This window comes from Gopherus flavomarginatus, chromosome 25, assembly GCF_025201925.1.
Source record: "Gopherus flavomarginatus isolate rGopFla2 chromosome 25, rGopFla2.mat.asm, whole genome shotgun sequence".
Classification (NCBI taxonomy): Eukaryota; Metazoa; Chordata; order Testudines; family Testudinidae; genus Gopherus; species Gopherus flavomarginatus.
In genome coordinates, this window is record NC_066641.1 from 14,985,227 (window position 1) to 15,006,422 (window position 21,196).

The 21,196-nt window shown below is 53.7% G+C and overlaps 1 protein-coding gene across 2 annotated transcripts in view; it reads left to right on the forward strand.

Moving 5' to 3' along the window:
- LOC127040436 (membrane primary amine oxidase-like) overlaps positions 1-12,034 on the forward strand; it is a 36,064-nt gene extending 24,030 nt beyond the window's left edge. Inside the window, exons 2-5 of one of the 2 annotated variants that reach the window (XM_050934578.1) lie at positions 2,939-4,179; positions 6,765-7,050; positions 9,786-9,915; positions 10,228-12,034. In XM_050934578.1, coding sequence (XP_050790535.1) covers positions 2,939-4,179; positions 6,765-7,050; positions 9,786-9,915; positions 10,228-10,512 — 1,942 coding nt within the window. In that variant the 3' untranslated portion in view covers positions 10,513-12,034. Of the gene's footprint in view, positions 1-2,207; positions 4,180-6,764; positions 7,051-9,785; positions 9,916-10,227 lie in introns of those variants that run through there. The other variant, XM_050934579.1, reaches the window with a different exon arrangement.
- The last annotated feature ends 9,162 nt before the right edge of the window (positions 12,035-21,196 follow it).

Genomic DNA, 21,196 nt, shown 5'->3' on the forward strand with positions numbered 1-21,196 from the left:
ACCGAGGAATGGGAGAGATGCTGGGGCATCCATGGGAACATTGGTGGGTTCGAACTTCCCCAGGTCACTGGCTGGAGTGACCTCGCTCAGTTCGGTCTCGAAGGGGGGAGAGATGTGATGAACTGGGAAAGTTCTTAATGTTTTCTCTGAATACTGTGTTGGTGCCTCAGTGTCCCCATGGCAGTTCTTAAGTATCTGGCAGAGCAAAGGGCCAGTGCACCTAAATGCCTGACACTCTGTCTCCTAGCAACTGATGGCCTTGGTCCCTCCTCTGCAAAGGTGCCAGCTGAAGGTGTTGGAGACAAAGGGATCAGGTGACCTCCTGGCCCGGGGAAAGGGGCTGAGCAGAGAGGAGGGGCTGGGAGGGGTTGTTAGTCTGGAGCTGGCTGGGGTCAAGGGTGGAGGGCAGGCCTGGGGGTCTGGCTCACTGCCCCCCAAAATAAACCCAGCCGAGGGGTCCAGTTCGCTGTATCTACAAGCTCTGTTTTAGACCCTGTTCCTGTCATCAAATAAACCTCTATTTTACTGGCTGGCTAAGTCACATCTAACTGCAAAGTGGGGGTGCAGAACCCGGTGGCTTCCCCAGGGCCCCGCTGGGGTGGACTCGCTGTGGGAAGCGCACGGAGGGGCAGAGGATGCTGAATGCTCCAAGGAGAGACCCAGGAGGTGAAGCCGTGTGAGCTTCTTGCCCTAAACAAGTCTGCTCCAAGGAAAAAAAGGCTCCCCAAGGTCCTGACTGGCTTTGTGGGGAGCAGTTCCAGAGCATTGCCCGGTGACTCCGTGACACCCTCATCCAGCCCAAAACCGAAACTGAACTGCCCCTCTTCCAGCCGGCCGATTCCTTTGTCCAGCTTCCCAGGCCAAGGTGCTAATCCCCTCCCCCCTACCTGGCTCAGGTTACAGGCTTAAAGCTCCTGTCCCTCACCTAAAGTCCTCCCCGGCTCTCCCATCCCCCATGCAGATAGCCCCTACTCCATCACAACATCCAACCCTCAGAATGTGGGGAACGGGAGTGGGATTTGCTTATTTGCTCTGGGCTCATTTCATAGCATGTGTGAGCTCTTTAGGGAAAGCTCTGTCTCTCCATGTATGTTTGTTCAGTGCCCATCACCAAGGTGCTCCGGCCAGCCCCAGGACCTCTGGGTGCTGCTACAGAATATAAACACTATTTCTAAAGGCACCTAGCAACCTGTGAACCCTCCTGCAGCCCATTCCCCTCCCAGCAGCCTCCGATTATTTATTGCAGGTAGCCTCAGCAATGTGCATGGTGCTTGACAAACAAACAAGCAAAGACAGAGTCCCTAGCCCCCATGGGCCCAGTTTGGCCACTCTTATTGCCGCTGGGTTGTACCACTAGGCAGGAGTTTCATTCCAAAAGGGCTTTTTGCACTGTAAGGTGCCACACACCCAGTGGGGGAACTCCCCGTTGTGTTGAGCATCGAACAGCAGCAGGAGGCTGGAATAGGGAATAGATAGGGGAGTCACACCTGGCAGAGCGAGCACCAGAGCCAGGGCCATGTGCCCACAAACACTGAATAAAGGAGTCAGCGGAGCCTGTGCTGGCACCAGAGCAGGTGCGAGAAACAAGTCCAGACTGATCAGCCCAAACAACAGCTCTTGGGGTGTAACCAAGTGTCACGGAGTCACCGGGCGATGCTCTCTAACTGCTCCCCACCAAGCCAGTCAGGACTTTGGGGCGCCTCCTCTCCCTTGGAGCAGACTTGTTCAGGGCAAGAAGCTCACACGTCTTCACCTCCTGGGTCTCTCCTTGGAGCATTCAGCATCCTCTGCCCCTCCGTGCGCTTCCCACAGCGAGCCCGCCTCAGTGGGGTCCTGGGGAAGCCACAGGGTCCTGCACCCCCACTTTGGAGTCAGACGTGACTCAGCCAGCCAGTAAAACAGAGGTTTATTCAATGACAGGAACAGGGTCTAAAACAGAGCTTGTAGATACAGCGAACCGGACCCCTCAGCCGGGTCCATTCTAGGGGACCAGTGAGCCAGAACCCCCACAGTATTCAGAGGAAACATCAAGAACATTCCCAGGTCGTAACACCAAGTAAATTGCCAAGCAAGGGAATTATTAGAAGCAAGACAGAGGGAAGCCCAAAGGGGGAAAGTCTGGGACAGGGCAGCAGAGAAGTGGACTGTAACCAGGGAGGGATCGGGTTACAACATCTGGCAAGAAGCCCCTAGCAGACAGTCTCTCTTCTTCAATATCTCTGCTTTGTTGGCCAGAGCATTTTGCTTTTCCTGTTTTTTTGGGTCTGTGCTTGTATTTTCTAAAATGACTCCAAAGCCATCCCTGCTCCAAAGGACCGCGGAGCTGGGGGCAGCCTCTGTAACCCGCCTCCCGAAGAACTGGCCAGGAAGTGAGTGCTGCGTGGAGACCTGAAGTGCTGCTTAAGAAGCTGAGCCTGTGAATGGTCTGGAGACGCAGAAGAAGCCTTTTATGGTTGACAGCAAACCTCAAGCGTCTTCTTACCACATCTCCCTCCTCTAGCCCTGCACCTCCCCCCAAACAGGCACAGCCTGCCCTCCTAGCAAGGCTGCCTGCAGCAGGGACCTCCATTCTGTCAGGCTTCAGGAGCCGCCTCTGCAGCTGCAACATGAACCTGAAAACTGTCCTCATCCTCCTGGTTCTGGCGCTAGCCACAATTTTCGCTTTGGTTTGTGTGTTGCTGACTAGAGGAGTGAAACCGGCCACCTGTGAGCCGCAGAGCCTGAGCAGCCAGAAGGGAGAGCACAGCGACCAGAGCCTGGTCTTTGCTGATCTGACGCCAGAAGAAATGAAGCAAGTGGTGACGTATCTTCAGGAGAACCTTGGGGTGCCATTGGTAGATGCCTCTCAAGCAAACCCTTCTGATAACTGCATTTACTACGTCGATGTGCAGCTCCCCACCAAGGCAGAGGCATTGGGGTTCTTGGATCGTGGAGGCAGGCGACCCCCCCGGCAGGCGCTGGCTGTGGTGTATTTCGGAAACCAACCAGATCCGAATGTCACGGAGTACGTGGTGGGTCCCCTGCCAAAGCCAACAACTCACAGGGATGTCACCATGCGGAAGTATGGAGGGAAGCTGCCATATCACCGCAGACCAGTGACTGAGAAGGAATACAAGGATATTGACCGCTTTGTCTACCAGGAGTTCTCCAAAGCACCAGGCTTGCTCAGAGAGTGCTGTGATTATGATGAGACCAATTTTGCTACCCTCACCTCAGTTCCTCGGGGGTTCCAGTCAGGAGATCGTGCCACCTGGTTTGTTCTATTCCAGAACGTGAATGGCAGCGGCTACTATCTGCACCCAGTGGGGCTGGAGGTGCTGGTTAATCACAGCAGCCTGGATGCCTCCCAATGGAGGATAAGCAAAGTGTTCTATAATGGCCAGTACTATGAAGACATGGAGCAGCTGGAGACTGAGTTCATACAAGGCCATGTGAAAGAGGTAAAAGTTAAGAAAGTCCAACCTGATGAGGAATTTGGTTCCATGAGGCCCAGAGCAGCCCCCATGGCACCAGGCCCTTTGCAATATGAGCCTCGTGGGCCCCGCTACAGCATCCAAAACAATCACGTCATCTTCCAGTCCTGGAGTTTTGCCTTTGGGATGGATGTGAATACAGGACCACGTCTCTTTGACATCAAGTTCAATGGAGAGAGAATTGTCTATGAGCTGAGTCTCCAAGAAGCCCTTGCTGTCTACGGCTCTAATTGTCCTGGAGGGATGGTGACTAGATATATGGATGCGAGTTTTGGCATCGGCAAGTCTGCTTTTGAGCTGGTCCGAGGTGTTGATTGCCCCTACACAGCCACCTATGTGGATAGACACTATCTAGTTGAATCAGAGACCCCTAAACTTAATAAAAACTCCATGTGTATTTTCGAGCAGGACACTTCAGTCCCGCTGAGGCGTCATTATTCCAACTTGCAGTCCCTGTACTATGGCGGTCTGACTAAATATGCTCTTGTTCTCAGAGCCATTTCAACTCTCATTAACTATGACTACGTTTGGGACTTCATATTCTACCAGAACGGAGCTATTGAAGTAAAAATCCATGCCACTGGCTATATTAGCTCATCCTTTTTCTATGGCACAGGCACTGAACATGGCAGTCAGGTTGGGGAACACACCCTAGGGACAATACATAACCATTTCATCAATTATAAAGTGGACTTGGATGTTGGAGGTAGGTCTCTTTGCATGTGCGCGCTCTCGCTCTCGCTCTCACTCTGGGAGCAGCCCAAGGTGTTGCAAAGGGGGCTTCTGAATTCTGGGCTTGGCCAGGGCCTGCCCATCCCCCAGCGTAAATTAGAAATTTAAGGCAGATTCCCACAGCCGAGAACAGCTGCAACACAAAGGGATTAGGCAGTCACATCCTTTCCCACCCCCTGGCTCACTCTTCTGCCAGGAGCTGAGTGTGTGGGGTAGTCATTACACCAGCCCTGTTCGGAAATGGTGTAAAGGAGCTGGAATGCAGCAAGAATCGGGGCCACTAGATATAAGCGCTGCATTCTATAGTTTGTAATTCAGGGAGCTGGCAGGGTCCCCTCCCCATAAAGCGAGCTGGAGAGCACCTTGGCTACACCGGCGCTTTACAGCGCTGCAACTTTCTCGCTCAGGGGTGTGAAAACAACACCCCCCTGTGTGCTGCAAGATACAGCGCTGCAAAGCACCAGTGTAAACAGTGCCGCAGCGCTGGGAGCGCGGCTCCCAGCGCTGCAAGCTAATTCCCGCAGGGAGCTGGAGTATGTGCAGCGCTGGGACCACACTCGCACTTCAAAGCAAGTTTCGAGTGTAGCCAAGGCACAGAAACTCACCAGAGCAGCGGATAAAGTGGAGCAGCCAGATTAAATTAGAAAACCTTCTGGATCAACTTCCATAGGAAAAACATCAAACTTTGGCAGGTTTAGGAATTGTAGACACAAACTTTGCTGACTACGTGCCATAGGTCTTGGATGCAACCGCCTCCCTGGGGGGAGAAAAAGGGATTCAGCATTGAACCTGGAAGAGTATAACTTAACTGCCCCGGGAATAACAAGTTAGGACGGATTCACTCCTATCCACCTGTGGGAGCATGCATTCATTCTGCACATGTAAGAGGCCATTTTATGTTACAGACCTGCTTAGCCCCAAAGGGGATGCTTGCAGGAATCAAACCCAGCTATTAGACTAGGATATAGCGTGGAAAACAGATTACTCTTGCTAGTGACTTTCTGCATGAACAGCGTCACATGACAAAATACCAACCATACCTTAGCCACATACCAGTAAAGTGTCCTATTAACCACTGGGTGGTGATTATCAGCTTCCTCATAGGGGTGAGCCTAAGCAGTGGAGCATCCGCTGAGCAAGTCCCAGTGGGGTGACCAAACAGCAAGTGTGAAAAATAGGGACGGGGTGGGGAGTAATAGGAGCCTATATAAGAAAAAGGCCCAAATATCGGGACTATCCCTATAAAATCAGGACATCTGGTCACCCTAAGTCCCAGAGGCATTCTCAGCACACATGGGCCCCCCGCCATAATGAGTGTCAGGCACACACGACAGACTTCAATTCCTTCCTGACTGTCATGGCATGACCTGGGGCAGGGAGGGTTCAATGGCAAATACCCCTGTGTCATGTGACTCCTGTGAATAGTTTCACACTCATGGAAGAGTTGTGAAAAGGCAGGAGCTGTTGGAAGCTTCTAGGGACAGTTTCTGCCCTCTTGGCATCATCAGCTAGCAAGAGTCTCTTCTGATGATATAATGCTTCTAACTTGGGTTGCATTGGCTGAAAGCACTTGGTGTCCTCCCGGAGAGCTGCAGGGGCAGAGCTGTAGCTCTTCACTATATTCAGCTGTTAATTTTCTTTCTCCTTTCTGGACTTTTAAACTCTCTTGAACCAAGCACAAGGTATTTTATAACTAAAATTAAACATTAATCCTCTCAACAAAGGGTTGCCCCTAATCCACCCATGAAATGTCATGAGTCCCGTGGGACCAGCACCTCTTAGAAGACCGGATGACAGATTATTGAAGATGGCATAATTAGAGGATTGGAGGATGCACTGTAACACCTTGCTACCCTCGAGGAGTTAGATGGCTGAACGATCTAAATATGGACTGGTGATACCTATGAAAAAAGATGCACTTATTAAAGGATTTTCTCTATACTCATGTCACAGACAGAAGGTGGCAGATACATCGTTTAGTGGTGGAGCTGCCTGAGGAGACATCATAGAAATATAGCCAGTGATTTTGAAACACGTTCACTGTATAATAAGCCCGGTGCAATAAATCTCAGTTCCCCATGCCAGCTCTAAGTGTTGAGAGGAAAGAACACCCTTTTTCCCAGGAGTTAGAGGGGGAAATGACCTTTCCCCATTTCCCACATGGCTGAAGAATGGAAAGCAGTGGAGCAAGGAGGAATTTCCAAGAGGACACAAGTAGTTTGGGTGCACAGCAGGGTGGGCTGGGGATCCCTTACTCTGATGAGTCAATCCAGCAGAGAACTCTGAATTTTTCATGTCCCAACATGCTAAGTGAGTAGGAAGTTCCTTGTTCTGTAGTATTGTCAGCTGCTCCTTTTGGAGGGGGTGGTGTTTCCTCTATGCAATAGATTGGTTCTGTTCAAGATCTTTCACAGAGTTCTTCATCCCCCTGAGTGAGCTGCAGGACCTGCCCCTGTAGTTTGCAGTTTGGAATGAGCCACGGCCTGACTCTTACAACCTATCGGGAAGCCCAGGAGACCAAAGATGCAATTTCTCAGGGGCTTTCTCTTTGCCTTGTAGGAACAAAGAATTCTCTGGTGGCTCATGACATGACATTCGATACCGTGCAGGCTCCTTGGAGTCCAGAGCACCAGATACAGAGGCCACGGCTAACCAAGAAAGTCCTGGACACTGAGGACAAGGCTGTATTCCCACTTCACTCCAAGATCCCCAGATACGTCCACTTCACCACCAACCGTGAAAATAAGTGGGGACACCAGCGCGGCTACAGGATCCAGATAGTCAGCTTTGCTGGGGACCATCTGCCAGAAGCCAGTTCCATGGAGCGGTCCATCAGCTGGGGGAGGTAGGTGTTCACATTTAGAAATTAAGCAATTCCTGCTTGTGCTTAAATAATTGCTATCCCTCTGCGGGTTGGTGCCATGTTGGGACCAGTGGCTGTAAAACCGGGGCTATGGGGAGCAGCCTTCAGTGATACAGCACTGGGCCAGCAGCCTCCTGCTTCAGGGCCTGAGCTGAGCACTGCTTGCCTGGCACTAGGGGAACCACTTCTTCCACAAGTCTCCCTGTGGGGTTTCTTGCACCTTCCTCTGAAGCAGCGGGTGCTGGCTACTTTCAGAAATGGGACACTGGATTGGGTGGACTCTCCAGTCTGACGCCAAGATAAAGGAAGGAATTCAGTGCTGGCCTGTTTCCATCCAGCTTTGCTTGGGTGCAGCAGTAATGCTGTGTTCTGACTGATATATCGGCTGGGTTATGCCTCTGACCCCGGCTCTCCCACCCTGTCCTTCTGGGGTCACTCTGGGGCAGCAGGGATGAGAGACCCGGAGACATGGATCCAAAACAGAAACTGACTTGATGCAAGCTCTGCAGTTGCTGTTTCCCTCTCTGCCATTGCTCAGTCTCTGGAGGCCCCATCCCTGCTAGCGAGCCCCACACACGCAGGGAAAACAGCCAAAGGGAAATGATGTAAAATCCCTGCAAAGCTGAAATAGCATCCCAGGCTGGGACAAAGTGGAGGGAAAGAGGCCAGGAGTACGGAGGCGCTCGCTCCCCCTGCCCAGCTGCTGGAGTCTGGGGAGCTGTGAGTGAAGTTAAAAATAGATTTTAAAAGCCTCCAGGCACAGCTCCCATGATCACCACGGGCTCAGCCCCAGAGCTGGGGGCCATTTCTGGGGAGAGGGACTCACTGTGGGCTCAGCCCCAGAGATGGGGGCCCCTGTCTGGGGGGGGGAGCAGGGACTCACCACGGGCTCAGCCCCAGAGCTGGGGGCCCTGTCTGGGGGGAGGGGCTCACCTCAGGCTCATCCCCAGAGATGGGGGCCCCCGTCTGAGGGGGGGGACTCACCATGGGCTCAGCCCCAGAGATGGGGGCCCCTGTCTGAGGAGGGGACTAACCTCAGGCTCAGCCCCAGAGATGGGGGCCCCTGTCTGGGGGGAGGGGCTCACTTCAGGCTCATCCCCAGAGATGGGAGCCCCCGTCTGAGGGGGGGGACTCACCATAGGCTCAGCCCCAGAGCTGAGGGCCCTGTCTGGGGGGAGGGGCTCACCTCAGGCTCATCCCCAGAGATGGGAGCCCCCGTCTGAGGGGGGGGACTCACCTCAGGCTCATCCCTAGAGATGGGGGCCCCCGTCTGATGGCGGGGACTCACCATGGGCTCAGCCCCAGAGATGGGGGCCCCTGTCTGAGGAGGGAACTCACCTCAGGGTCATCCCCAGAGATGGGGGGCCCTGTCTGAGGAGGGAACTCACCTCAGGGTCATCCCCAGAGATGGGGGGCCCTGTCTGGGGCGGGGACTCACCGTGGGCTCAGACCCAGAGAATCTCCACGCTATTTTGCTGATGACACAAACCCCAATTCTCTTTCCCCCGTGCCATGGCTCTTTGTTAACTTTGTTCTTGCTCTGTTTGGAGAGGGAAATCAGAAAGGGTCATGCCATAGCTCTGGGCTGTGGGGCTGTGGCTTCCTGCCCTACAGGGAAAAGGTTAAACAATTACAATAAATATTCTTGGCCTTTAAAACACAAGAGAAAAGTGGAAGAATTGCTTCTCTCCATAGTTGTTCCTTGACTAGAAGCTGGAGCCAGACAAATTCAAATTAGAAATTAGGCCCCAGTTTTCTGCAGTGAGGGCGATTAACCAATAGAATCAGGTCCCAGGGTAAATGTTGGTTCTTTGTCTCGTGATGTCTTCAGATAAGGACTGGGTTCATTTCTGGAGTTCTGGGGCTCAATACAAGAGAAACAGGATGAAATTTAATGGCCTACCTGTCAAATACAGGAGGGATATGATAGATCTTATGGTCCCTTCTGGCCTGAAATGCTATGAATCTTGATTGTTGTATGCAGTGTTGCTGTAGCTGTGTTGGTCCCAGGATATTAGGGAGACAAGGTGGGTGAGGTCCAATAAAAGATATTATGGCTCCCCTGTTTCTATGTGAATCTAGATTGTTATTTAACATATACATGTCGAGTCTTGTCATCTTGGGCAGTGTCCCTTTAACTGCAGTATGATGCTCACTGGGAGGCAGCAATCTGGGTCTCACAAGGTCCCTGTAGCCAGATCTCTACGGTAATCTTTCCATCCCTTGCTGTCATGTCCCAGACTGTCTCTCTCCACCACACAGCCTGTGCCATGTCCTGTCCTTCATGACTCATCTGTTTGACCACATTGTGCTGATCGTTTCATGGCCCTTCCATTTCATATCCTCTCCCCTAGTATTCCTGCCCCTTATCAGCATTTGTAAGTGTCGGGTGGGTTCTCTCCCAGGGCGCTCCCCATTGACAGATGCTGTGTGAGTGGGGCCACTACACTGGTGATTTGCAGAGAGGGCTTTCCGCTAGCACACCGCACACACAGGGCCCTTTAAAAACACTAACTCTTTAATCGTCACACGCCCTTGGAGGCAGGAATCATTATTGCCATTCTGCCACTGGGGAAACAGGGACAGAGAGAAGTGACTTGCCCAGGCTCATGCAGCAGGGAAGGGAATCCAGGAGTCCAGGCTCCCAGAACGGATGTCGTCACTCAGGCTCAGCCTGCATGGGGAGGGCAAATCAATCTTTTCTCTCTGCTCGTTAGGTACAAACTGGCCGTCACCAAACGAAAAGAGGAGGAGCCGACCAGCACCAGCATCTACAACCAGAATGACCCCTGGACGCCCACCGTGGCCTTTGCTGACTTCATAGACAATGAGACCATCGTAAATGAGGTGTGCTGGGTCCTTCCACTGAGGGCTGCAGCGCCTTCCAGGGAAGTGTGCAGGGCAGGCAGGCAGACACACACACACACACACAGAGCAAGCAGATGGGGAGTCCAGCCCAGGGGTGGGCAGACACGCTGCTGGCTAGAACAGTTCATGTCACAGCCTGCAGGGTAGTCCCTCATTCCCTGGGTGTGTTGAAGTGTATGCTGGACCAGTGGTCATTGCTCAGTTGTGTTTACAGAGGGTCTGCCCCAGGTGTGCTCTCCTAGCCAGCACTTCTCCTGAAATAGCCCAGTGACGCCTCTCTTCCTCTTCCAGGACCTGGTTGCCTGGATTTCTGTTGGCTTCCTGCACGTCCCGCATACCGAGGATGTTCCTAACACGGTGACTGTGGGGAACGCAGTCGGCTTCTTCCTGAGACCCTACAACTATTTTGATGAAGACCCCTCTGTTCACTCACCTGACAGCATCTATTTCAGAAGTGACCAGGACCCCAGCATGTGTGAAGTTAATCCTGTTGCCTGCCTGTCAAAGACAGCCTCGTGCTCACCAGCCCTGCCCGCATTCACCTACAATGGCTTCCGGAACCAGACAGGTCCCTGAGCCACTGACTGCAGGGTCTTGTAAGTGTGCTAGTGATCGACTGTTCATTGGGCCATGTGCTCAGGCTTCCATCGAAAGCAGCAGTCAGCCCTGGCTCACTGACACCATAGACCTGTAGATGGTTTATACAGGGCTGTCCTTAGGCATACGCAATATACACAGCTGCGTAGGGCACCAAGAAATCTGGGGCACCAAATTGCCCCAAATGTCATGGTGCCTTAGGCAACTGGGTGCTGCATACACGACAGCACTAGTCCCAGTGACCAGCCCTATCCCTTGGCTGGCACCACCTGCAAGGGGCAGGGCCATCTCTAGGGCAGGGGCGGCTCCAGCACGCCAAGTGCATGCTTGGGGCGGCATGCCGTGGGGGGCGCTCTGCTGGTTGCTAGGAGGGCGGCAGGCAGGCAGCCTTCGGCGGCATGCCTGCGGAGGGTCTGCTGGTCCTGCGGCTCCGGTAGACCGTGCCTGTGGGAGGTCCACCAGAGCCGCGAGACCGGTGACTGGCAGAGTACCCCCCGCAACATGCCGCTGTGCTTGGGGTGGCGAAATGCCTAGAGCCACCCCTGCCCTAGGGGGTGTGGGGCCCTGGACAACTCCCTCCACCCTGCCTCTTACCCTCCCCCCTGCTCTGCCCCTGGCTCACCCCCATTGCACCTCTTTCCCCCAGTGACCCTGCACTCACTGGCAGTGGCGGGAACTGGAGCAACGCGGCCCCAGCCCACTCTACTCCACCAGCTCCCAGACTAGTGCAGCAGTCAGGTTCCTGGCATGTTGTCAGCAGGGCCCTCAATTGGACAAAGTTTGAAATACCTCATGTTTAATTAAAGTTTTCCCAGGTCCCTTTTGATTCAACAGATACCTAGTGACCTGGTGCAGAGTTGCAGTTTATCTAAGAGTGTGTATAAGAAACTTAGACACAGAAGCTCTGAACACTCACTAGACAAGACCTGATATAGCTTCAAGCAAAACATTCACTAGCAAGCATCTGTCATCTTCTCACAGGCCTACCAAGGAGCTCAGGTTAGATGTGCATTCAAGACCAATTTTTATTTCCTGTAACATTTCTGTATTGCTACAAGCTCTGTATCCTCATTGGCTTAGGTATATGTCAGTCAAAATATTACAGCTGTCAGTACCTTCACATATATTCAATAGTTACACATATGTCCACATTATAAAACACAGGAAAAGATGTGCTAATAAGAGGTAAGTTACAGCAGCATCATTTGGAAAAGGTTTTAAAAAGTGCTAATGGCTTTAGAAATGTCTTGCTTTTGTCTCCTGTTTTGTGTTGCTGTAAGGCAGGGGCTCTCAGCCTCTCCAGACTACTGTACCCCATTCAGGAGTCTGATTTGTCTTATGTACCCCAAGTTCCACCTCACTTAAAAACTACTTGCTTACAAAATCAGACATAAAAATACAGCAGTGTCACAGCACACTAGTACTGAACAATGACCGACCTTCTCATTTTTACCATATAATTGTAAAACAGATCAATTGGAATTAAAATATTGTCCTTAGACGTTTCAGTGTATCGTCTATAGAGCAGTATAAGCAAGTCATTGACTGATGAAATTTTAGTTTGACTGGCTTTGCTAGTGCTTTTTATGTAGCCTGTTGTAAAACTAGGCAAATACCTAGTTGAGTTGATGTACCCCCACCCCTGGAAGACCTGTGTGTATCCCCAGGGGTGTGTGTGTCCCTGGTTGTGAACCACTGCTGTAAGGGACCAAAAGCTCCTTTGGGTGGAAGTTCCAGGGCACTGCATGGGAGGCAGAAGATATGGGTTCTGTTCCCAACTCTGCTTATGATTCAGTGTGTGGAACTTGGGAGGCGTCACTTGACCTCCTGGTGCCATGGTTTTCTGTGCTGTAAAAGGGGCACGAATCGATAATACTGACTCTGTGTTGTAAAATGTTTTGAGCTCAATGGATGAAGGTCATGAGTGTTCCCGTTGGAGGGAGGCAGGGCTCAAACAGACCCAGCAGGATTACTGCGGAGACCAGGGCCAGCTCTAGCCATTTTGCCGCCCCAAGCACGGCGGCACGCCACAGGGGGCACTCTGACGCTCGCCAGTCCAGCGGCTCTGGTGGACCTCCTGCAGGCACGCCTGCGTGAGGTCCACCGGAGCCGCCTGCCGCCCTCCCAGCAACTGGCAGAGTGCCCCCCACGGCGTGCCACCCCAAGCACGCGCTTGGCGCGCTGTGGCCTGGAGCCGGCCCTGGCGGAGACCCAACAGGAGGGTGTAAGACAGCGATGACTAAGAGGTGGGAGGCGGGAATGCATCAGGCAGACTATCAGAAAGCTCAGGATATGTTGCAGCAGACTGCAGATGGCAGATCGATGTTCAAGATGGGCCTCAAGGACTGGTGCACTTTGGGGACTGCTAGTTCCATGGGGAGTTGTGGAGATGTTGGGGCATTGGCTGGCATGCTCATTTGCATGGAATTGCCCAGAATGCCCCTTGTTATCTCACTGCACAGCTAGTGGGAGAACAGCCTGGATGGTTTGAGTGCTGAGACCGTGCTCCCGAGGCCAGAATTGTGGCCAGGCCTCGAGTCTGGGTTACAGGACTGTTGTGTGACCCTGCAGCTGTCAAGGCTGGCCGCGGAAGGGGTCCCGGTGACCAGGAAGCTGTGTTTAACACAGGGTGTCTTGTTCACTCAGTTTTTGGGTGCCTGTTTAAAGGCTGAATTTCTGCATTCCAATTGCTTAAGGGGACACAGGGGTCTCTCCCCACCAGAACAGGGTGGCAGCAGACCTTTGCTAGGTGGATCCAGGCAATAAGGGCTGATAACAGTTCCTTATTTCTTCATCTTGGTACAAGAAGACTGGGAGTTGCTGAGTGCTGCAAAAAGCAGCAAGAAACACCCTTGGCGATAATGAATGGAGGTGAGTCCTGTTAATAATTAATCATAACAATAATAATATCAGAGGAGAGAGAGAGAGTAGGGGTGCTAAGAAAACAGTCCCTTATTTCTGAAATACAATGTTGGTAACCCTTTCTCCAGGCTCTTTGCGTTGGTTTTGCATCTGTCTGCAAGCTGGTCAGGAGACATTTGCTGAGGGGTCTGGGGGGTTTGCAGTCTCTGTTGGGTCAAGGGAGCTGGTGCTCAAAATAGCATTCCCTGCCTAATAGACTAGCACTCAAGTGCTTTTCAAACCCAGACTTATGTGTGATCCATTTCCTAGAGATGGGCTGGAACCAGAACCCCAGCTCCAAACACTCTGGGAAAGTTCTGATTCGGGCCTAAACTTTACTCCCTGACTCCAACTCCTAACACATGGGGATTGCGATGCCTGTTTGCTATGAACAGGAAATGATGATCTGGGGGGCAGTGGGAAGACCTGCTCCCGTAAGTTGACCTTTATTTCTCCTTCCCCAGCCCCACTCCCCCAGGCCCTGGCCATCAGTCCTGATTCTGGAGCCTGTCAGCAGTGCTGCAGTGCTGGTTGGTTGTGGGAGATGGGGGCTCAGAGATGCTGATTGTCATCACAAGTGCATTGCAACACACTGGAAGGCTCAGATGTGGAGGAAAGACCTGGCCTGGCCTGGCCTGCTGTGAGGGGGCTGCAAGATTCTCTTTGCAGCATTCAGCACAGTTACCGGAAATAAATGCTAGGTTCTGCTCTTGGCTCTCAGATTCCCTCTGTCTGCGATGAGAAAGTTTCACTCCCTTAGGACACTGGTGGGCTGCTTAATTTGTCTCCCTAGCACAAACAGTCCTGGCAAGAGGGGTCAGAGGCTGAGCACGAGGGCCAGGCTCTAGCAAAACCCAGAGTAATGGCCCAGCGAGCCAGGAAATGCTCCCCAGCCACTTCCAGTCAGTAGGCCCAGGCAGAGCAGCTTTCTCAGGGCGGGAAGTGCTGCAGCATTGGGGCTGGAGATTATTCCACTCTGGAGCATACAGCTGTGAGTTGTGCTGCAGTATCGCGGAGGGGCCCAGCCCCACAAAGCTGGGCTCTGCACAAAGGACCAGGCCCCTGCACTCAGGAGTGAAGGAGCTAAGCACCAGCTATTGCCTGTTGTGATGGCAGCTTTTCTCGCTAGCAACCTCAGGGCTGTGGGGAGGGGGTCTGAGAGCAGTGCAGGCCTAAGGAAGAGTGATGCCTTCCCTTTATTGAAGGGAACACTCCGTGTTCCTCTGCCCCACTCTCCGGGGCTCTGGGGTGAGGGAGAGGGTTGGCCTGAGAACAGGTCATCAGTCACCTTCAAAATTCCCTTGCTCTGGCTACTTCTTCCAGGCTCTCTCTGCTTGTGACATCACAGTTGTCACTACAATAACCAGTCGTGACATCACTAACAGAGGAGGGAGCGCCCATTGTGCATGACACTGCTGGCGTGGTGTCCAGGTGTGGGAGAACCTAGCATCCGAGGAGGAGGGGGAGGAGACTCACAGCTGACCGAGAAGTGGAGCTGGCTTAGCTCCCAGCATGAGGATGCCACCTCTGCTCTCCTGCTTTCACCCCTTTCCCAGCAGGTGGCAACCCAGCTGCTTCTGAGCTCTCCGGCACAGGGCAAGAGCTCGGTGGGGCAGCCTGTGGCACATCTGTGGGAGGCTCAGCTCCCTCTCCCTTGGATTGCCTGTTGTTCCCTGAGGAATATTTGTTCAATAGTTGATTGTGATTTGTAAGGAGCCCAGTCGTGCACGGGGCAAGGGACAGGTTAAAGGGCTGTGGGAGCAGCCAGCCAGGAGTTCTCCAGGTGTTCCGTGGCTGTGCAATACCTTTGCTACCATTCCACGCACAAGACGCGTGCTGGGAATGCTCTGTGGACCCAGTCCATTGACAGCAAAGCACTAGCTGGAAAATAAGGGACAAACAAGTGAGTTAATGTGTAACAATTGTACCAAGCAGGGATTAATCACCCCTGGCCTTGGCTTTTGTGGAGAGCAATCCTAGCTCTGAATCAGAGACACGGACCCTTGTCCAATGGCCCCACAGCCCTGCCAGACACCTGCAGGGCCTCAGAGCTCATGCAGCCCAGCGCCGTGGGCACAGAACATCTGAGCAAGTCCCATGTGCCCTGGTGCCCGCCTCTTCGTAGTAGGGCTTGTCCCAGGGAACATGCACCAAACTGGAAGGCGAGGCCTCCAAGTCTGGTGGGTTTGTGTGTCTTGAGGATGGGGAAGGCCCATTATCTGCCCCAAGGAACAGACGCTTTACCAAGGTCAGGGCTTGGCCTCGCTTTTGAGACATTGGTCAAACCGCGCGTGCGCCTTAGGTTGGGCAGTCCCATGGGAGTGCAGGGGAGTCTGCCTCATGCAGCACCTCTCAGGGGCTGGGACATTCACTGGGGCAGCAGGCCTGGCCTGAGAGCTTGCTAACAAGGAACCTGGTGGTCTGCATAAGGAGCTGCAATGCTTTCCCCATCTGTCAAACGGCAGCACTGGACTCTAGGAAGCTGGTGTGAAGGGCCGGCGGAGCACTGGTATGTGTGTGCAGTGCAGTGGCCGCGTGAGTGTATTTATACGGACTGTCATGGAACCCAGGGGCTGGGTCAGGCACAGTTTGCTGACCAGGGCAGGAAGGGATTCAGTGTTCTGACTGATCACAGATGTCGAAGGTCAGGATTGGTAGGAGGGTGTATTGTGCTGTGGGCTGAACAAGAACAGAGCCAGGATCAGAGCCCATTGAGCTGCAGAGCGTCTCCAGCTGCTGAAGACCCTGTCCCTGGGCTGACAGAGTCCAGGTGGGGATGTCATTTGTGAGGTGGGTTCTGTAGGATCAGAGTTGGAGGCTTTCCATAAAAATGAGCCCTGGGAGCTCCCTGCTCTTGTCTGAGAGATGTTTTATGGCTGCTGCATTCAGGGATCCCTGCCTGGGCCAGGCTTGGTGCACGGGGCCCACAGTGATGGGCCCCCTCTCAGGCTCCTTTGTGCTCGCTCAGGGACACATGCAGGGTTCTGTGCTCTTTGCTTTACCACAAGGTCTGCTCCTTCCTGCTCTGTTATTGACTCCTTCTCTCTCCTGGGTGCTAGTTCAACCCCGAAGCCCTGACCAGGCCCAGTCAGGATTCCCTTTCCCCAGAGCAGCAATGTCAGGTCAACTCTCCTGGCCAAAATGCCACTCGGTGAAGTTACCTGGGTCTCCCCCAGCTCTAGGCTCAGGACTGTGTCATGATGCTTGCTCCTACGTCCCATCCCAGAGGTGGTTGCATTTCAGTGGCAAGAGCAGTTATCCCCAGTCTATGCCCTGTCTGAGGGCTCCCCAGAAACCTCAGTGTATTAGGATGATTGCTCTTTTAATAGAAGAACAGACCGAAAGCCATATGGAAAGCAGTTTACTTTGCAGACTCCCGACTGGCTGGAAAAGATGCATCTTCCTCCCGGAGCTTTGCCAGCTGACAGTGGGTCTGTAGAGATTATCCGGTGGGACAGTCCAAGAATTGGTTCCCACATAAGGGCCAATGCCCAGGAGATGAGAGTGGGCCAGAGTAGCTGCCCAGACAACGGCAAACTGAAGGTGCGGAAAATACCTGCCAAGGAGTGGTGGGGACGTGTTAGAAAGTCCTTGCTGTTAGGCTCCTCCCTGCACAGGAGGGAACAATCCTGCCTTCAACCCCAGGGTAGGTGGTGGACTAGCTGATTATGGCTTTTCCATCTCCTGTGTCTGTGGTTCGGCTGCTGTACACCGCTCACAGGTGGGGGGCATTAGCAGCAGTATCCTTTGCCCCATCTCTGGCCTCAGAGAATCTCAACGGGCTTTAAAAACATCAGTGCGTTGAGCCTTGTGCTCTCCCTTCTGCCCCGTCCTCCTCCCTGAGGTCCTGGTGCCAGGGGAAGTACTGAACTCACAAGCCCCTGGGAGTCTTTAAAGCAAGAGGGGGTTGCTCTAACAGCTGTTCTCTGGGTGGACCACAGGTTACTGGGCTCAATCCTGTCCCATGGGAGGGAAGTATAGTTGCCTCTACTGCCAGGGTCCCTGGGTGGGGCTAGCCTGACACAATGATCCATTCAGACCTTCATGTCCATGGGCCTTGTCTCTCATGCTTCCACCATCTTCACACCATCTGTGATGGTGCAGTTCCTCTGGATTTATGCCAGAGTAGACGAAAGCAGAATCAGGCCCCATGAGCTGGGAAAGCAGAAGTATGGAGGGGTCAGTGACAGCCATAAATGGGATGCTGTTCCCTGAATGTTCCCTGCCTTCCGCACATGGCGAGCCAGTCCCTGGGGAGGCCAGGTTCTCAGAAATCCATCACCATCTGCCCAGTGTGTTTACTGGATTGGCCTGCCTGGACTCTGCTTGCTGCACTGATGCAGGTGAAGGCTGGGAGTGCACCGCGCTAACTGCTGCCAGCCAAGACTAGCTCCTCGCTCCCCAGCACTTAGTCCCCCCAAAGTTCCTGGCTGGCCGGGAGCACTTTAGATTAAATATTTGCCCAGAGGACACAGACAGGCTCTCTGACGGAGGGGATGTCGCAGCAAGGGCAGAAGCTGGGAGCGTTTCCCAGAGCCCACATTACTGATTGTGTGACTGGACACTAACCAGAGCCCTGGGAATCTCAGGGAACACGCTGTCCCAAAGCCAGCTGTCGTGGTTAGTGGATCAAAGGTTGGCGAGAGGCACTGGGGCTGCAATGGAGTTTTGTCGTAACTTGTTACGTATTGAAACTCTCTGGAGCAAGAGGAGCTGGCGGTTCTGATGTGGTTGGTTTTTTTTCTCCCTCTTTATTATCGTTTCAGATGCCATGGATTGGGAACTGTGGGTGCTTTATAAATAGGCTGAACGTTAGTCCTCCTTTCCTGGCCTACATCGAGGGCTCTGCATCCTCTGCCCAAAGGCTGCTTCGCAGTGTCCTGCAGCCATCACTCCTCGGCTCATGAGCCCTGCACAGCGGCCTATAAACACTGTAGTGCTGCGAAAGGATGGAGCCAGCAGCTGAGGAACCGGCATCACTGGAGATGCTCAGAGCTGGGACAAGGCAGCATTCACCCACCAATGGTAGTGTAGTACTGATTAAATTAATCTCACCACGATGCACGTCCATCCCACACCAAAGGAGTCTACAGACGGGGACACTTCTCCTCTTTCTCCAGTGCTACACACAGAGGTGCTGCAAGCTTCCTCATGTAGGGACCTGCAAGTCCCAGCTTGCAGAAGTTAAAGTGCATCAAACATGGCTACACATATGCCCCCTTCCTTCCTGTTGCTGTGCTTACCTGGAGAGTGGTTCCCATCCTGTGGCTGCAGGGCCTCTCCTTACTCCCTTCTGCATGTTAGTGGGAAGCCCCATCTCCTCCCCAGCAGCCCAAAGACTGTGGAGTTCAGGTCTGGGCTGTGTCCCAGCCATGGTGCCCAGCATGCAGAGAAGAGCCTGGGGCAGCTGGAACTTCACGTTCAATCCTCAGATGGTACAACAAAGCATGAAAGCCCCTGCTCCTTCCCCAGAGCCATGGGCTGATTCCTACTCTGTGCCCTTTCCAGCCTCAGGGGCATGGGTCAGACTTGGAATACCGTTGAGCCAAGACCAGTTTCCTTAGATGCAAGGAGAGATGAGCTCCCAGCAGATGGGAGCACAGAGGTAACCCAGGTGAAACTACTCCAGATCCTGCTCTGCCCTTATCCCCTAGAGCACACCCCCTCCACCCATGGCCCAGTGTATGCTGGGCCTGTGTGAATGGAGTGGAAGGGTCTCAGCCCAGTTCCTACTGGAGAGGTGTCCACACCAGTAAAACCACGCACACCGGTGGCAGCCTCAGCAGAGAGCCACAGGTTGAACTGGCCATGGGGTTGGAGTGCCTGTCTTGCTCCAGGTCAAGGATGAGGCCAGTTGGAGGAGCAAGGAGTGTACAGAGAGAAGAAACTTGTGCTGCCACTGCCCCTCCAGGATCTCTCATGCCTGGAGAATCCGCTCAGGACAGAGGAAACAAAACTGGGATTGGGAATGCAGCTCCTGTGAAATATCCAGCAGGATGGGTCTTCTCCTGGTTCAGAAAGATAGGGGGTACTGGCCCCAGAACACGTCCTTTGGATCTCAGAGGACCTTGCAAAGGAAGGTCAGTGTCATCACTCCCACTTCACAGAGGGTGAAATGGAAGCATCGACTCACCCAAAGCTCCCCAGCAGGTCGGGGCAGAGCTGGGAGCAGAGCTCTGCTCTCCTGAACTCCCTGCTCCTGGACCCTGTGAAAGGCCGGGTTTGAACCCCCCGGAGAACAGTAGGAGCAGAGGATTTTCTCCCCGTGATGATTTCTCATTGGAATGCAGGGAAGTTTGGGGTCAGTGGCCCAGGGGCTCCAACATGTGTCGGCCAACTTGTCTTATTAAAGATGAGGAGGCCCGTAACATGCTGCAATACAGCTTCTGACTCCTGGGGAGAGTACACAACATACCCAGCCACAGTGGAGAGAGAAGGGCTAAACTCAGGCTGGTGCTGGGAAGGCCAGGAGTTCTCTGCAGGCGTGTGAAGGAGGAATTCGGCTCTGGCAGGCTGTGAGGGGTGATCTGCAGAGCACAAGGAATCCCAGGCAGCCCAAGCCCAAAGTGCTGTCTCCTTAACTCGCAGTCAGAAGGAAACTTGGAGCGAGACCAGGCTGGATTCGGCAGATATTACAGCACACTGGAGGGCCAGGAGGAATCTTGTGTTACCCTGGCAAGAAGCTGCATTGCTCTCTCGAAGGCAGCTGTTCCTAGCCCTGGACAAATGTTCCTCAGTGCTGAGAAACTCCACTAGAACTCCCAGCAGGACGAGGGGCCTGGACGTTGGCTCTGGGCCCACCGTGGCACAGATTCCATTTCTCCTCTGGAGGAGGCGCCTGTCCCATACTTTCTGAGGGGGTCAGGGCTAGGCCAAAGCATGGCATTGTCTCCCAGGCTGGGTGCTGTTCTGCCCATGGGTGCACCACAGGGTGGGGCATAGGGGTTGCCAGCGCTGTGGGTGTGGCCAGACTATACTCCTTACTCTGAACAGCCAGCCCTGGAAATGCATCATTTTGCCCTGCGGGGCTGTGTAGGGCTTGGACTCAGCTACCAGGGAGACAGGGGTCCTTTGGGGGGCAGGGGGAGCTGTGTTGCGATCAGAGTGACCCCAGGTTGATTGGTGTCCCTCTCTGGGCAGGGGCTTCTTGGAGGGAGGCCCTTATCCAAGCAGCAGGTCTGCATGCAGGCAGGATGCAGATGAAAGACACGCAGGGAATGTGGTGCAGTATCTGAACACCTTACACTCGGCAGTGGCAAAGCACCTGCTGGATTTCAGGGTCTCTGGCTTTTCTTCCTTGGCCCTCGCAGTGCTGGGTCCTGACCGAGGAGCAGCTGCACGTACAACATTGCTGCCCTCTGGCACACACGCCAGGCTCCTGGGGACGTGGGCAGAGCCACGACCCGTGGCCGGCCGAAGGAAGGCCTGGGCACAGCACGCTCTCCATCACGGGGGTGTTTGAGCAGAACAAAAAGTTCCAACCGGTCATTATCTGTTGATGAAACCCAGGCCCCGACTGTCACTGGGTCAATTTCCTAGTCACGTGCTTCCCCCAGCTGTGCCCAACAGATCCAGGCCAGGCTGTGTGGTCTGAGAGGGGCAGGAAGCGAGAGGCCAGGCTCGGGGCTGGGAGGTAGACAGACATTCTGGGTGGGTGCCATGCTGGGGTGTATGGGCAAAGCTGGTGCCTTGGGTGGTGCAGTGGTGCCTTCTGGGGATGGGGACGGGGCGGGGTGGTGGTGGAGTGCGAGAGGTGCTTTGG